The sequence below is a fragment of the Sinocyclocheilus grahami genome, unplaced genomic scaffold (assembly GCF_001515645.1).
Source record: "Sinocyclocheilus grahami isolate Dianchi unplaced genomic scaffold, SAMN03320097.WGS_v1.1 scaffold346.1, whole genome shotgun sequence".
In the NCBI taxonomy this organism is placed as follows: Eukaryota; Metazoa; Chordata; class Actinopteri; order Cypriniformes; family Cyprinidae; genus Sinocyclocheilus; species Sinocyclocheilus grahami.
In genome coordinates, this window is record NW_015505525.1 from 1,010,659 (window position 1) to 1,012,439 (window position 1,781).

The window sequence follows — 1,781 nt, forward strand, 5'->3', positions numbered from 1 at the left end:
GAGGTCCATTTTTACGCCCTCGTGCCTCGCTTGTCATAAACCATTAAATGATATATATCGCAGAATAAAACAAAGAAATTCGATCGTAAAACATTCGACAAGGACAAAAGGCACTTAGATACTTTCCAGGGAGGCAACCTGCTGTTTAATTTGCCATCTAATAGTGCAGATGCTGGTAAAACGGGGCCATCTCCTCTCCTCCTCCGTTACTGTGGAAACCATCATCATGCTGCTCCCGCGAATGCCAATTATCACATCCCCCAAAAAATGGTTTATATAACCACATATAACCATACGCATGTTGTTAACCATATATAAACCTGGTTTATATATCTTCCCAAGGCACAGTTTGCACATCTAGACAGCCAGAACTAAAATGTGCCACAGTTCAGACTGATTAAAAGCAAAGTGCTTGAATGATAAACCGATTGTTTGCCAACAACCAGCCCCCGGTCCTTTAAAGCGTTGCGTAAACGAGTGGATAACACACCAGCGATAATAATAGAACACATGTATGCAGGCGATAGCTATTCTGTGTTAACTCGAATACGAATAACGCACAGAAGCTGCCATAAAGGCTTCTGTAATATTTAATACGGCATGACTGGAGGATGAATGAATAGTGAGGGGAAACTATAGCTCTCTTATATATGATCACACCTGTGCGTCGGTAAGCCAATTCATATCAACACCCAGATTAGAATTCATGGGGGGAAAAATAGTTCAAGTGGTAAAAAGGCCATGTTGACTTACAGCAATTTGTTATGGCGAAACTGTTAGCCACCTCCAGGTTATCAATGTGAGGAGTGAGGCGGAATTCGGCCGTGCCGAACTGAACCATTCCGATCCGAAACGCGCTGTACTCTTGATCTGCTCCTCTGGGGAACAGGCCACCTGAGAAAAGAGCACATTCAAATGATTCATAATTCAATTATAAGACGAATCAAGTCTCATACTCCAAAAACAGACATATTATATAGCTTTATCACGAAAATCTCACATATGGCACACATATAAAGAAAACGTTTATCAAGTAATTCGGTTGTCAGACGTATCAAGTCGAGATGCCTGGGATCTAAAGGCGTAGACAGGTGAAGTGCGCTCACCGATTTGGACGCTTGGAGATCCGCCGAGCGCCAGTCCCCATAACGCGGGGAAGAGGAGACCCGACAAAATCATCGTCTTCTGCTTATCCACGCGACCACATCCACCAAACGCGCACTGTTCACAAAACAGCGGACACAATATAGAGTCGACACATGCTAAAATTGACCACAGTTCAAACGCAGAGGCTCTCGATAGACCGCGGCGCTGATGAGGGAAAGAGCGGGCGCGATGATGCGGGAGTCTTGCCCTCCTCCTTTGCGGCTCCGTCTCTGAGAATCGTTTCAACTCAAGAGGACACGGTAAGAATACTGATGAAGACGAAAAAAGCCGAGCGGAGCCGAAGCTGCTCTTATTTTGAACGCGCATAGAGAGAGGCGCGCGCTCGCGCTGGGACATTGGCTCAGCTGCTTTGGGGAATAGGATTACGATTTGTCGATGTTATTCCTTAGTTTAAAATATGTCGCATGATTTCTTTTGGTTATGAATTTATTGAATTAGAAAACGCCTATGTCCACTATAGGCAGAGTGTGACAGATGTTCCCCTGCTATCCAATAGGTTTGGGCTCCCCATCTTCTGAAATATAACATGATAACGAACAGCTTAACCAGTTTCCCCCGGACTTATCAAGAACTGACATACAGGTGCATCTCAATAAATTAGAATGTCGTGGAAA

General features: G+C 44.4%; 1 protein-coding gene across 4 annotated transcripts in view; it reads right to left on the bottom strand.

Moving 5' to 3' along the window:
- LOC107548351 (glutamate receptor 2) overlaps window positions 1–1,405 on the bottom strand; it is a 45,994-nt gene extending 44,589 nt beyond the window's left edge. For all 4 annotated transcript variants that reach the window (XM_016229017.1, XM_016229016.1, XM_016229019.1 and 1 more), the window contains exons 1-2: window positions 1,107–1,405; window positions 754–894 (exon numbers count right to left, since the gene is read on the bottom strand). In XM_016229017.1, the coding sequence (XP_016084503.1) occupies window positions 754–894; window positions 1,107–1,179 (214 nt within the window). In that variant the 5' untranslated portion in view covers window positions 1,180–1,405. The remainder of the gene's footprint in view (window positions 1–753; window positions 895–1,106) is intronic.
- Window positions 1,406–1,781: the final 376 nt, after the last annotated feature.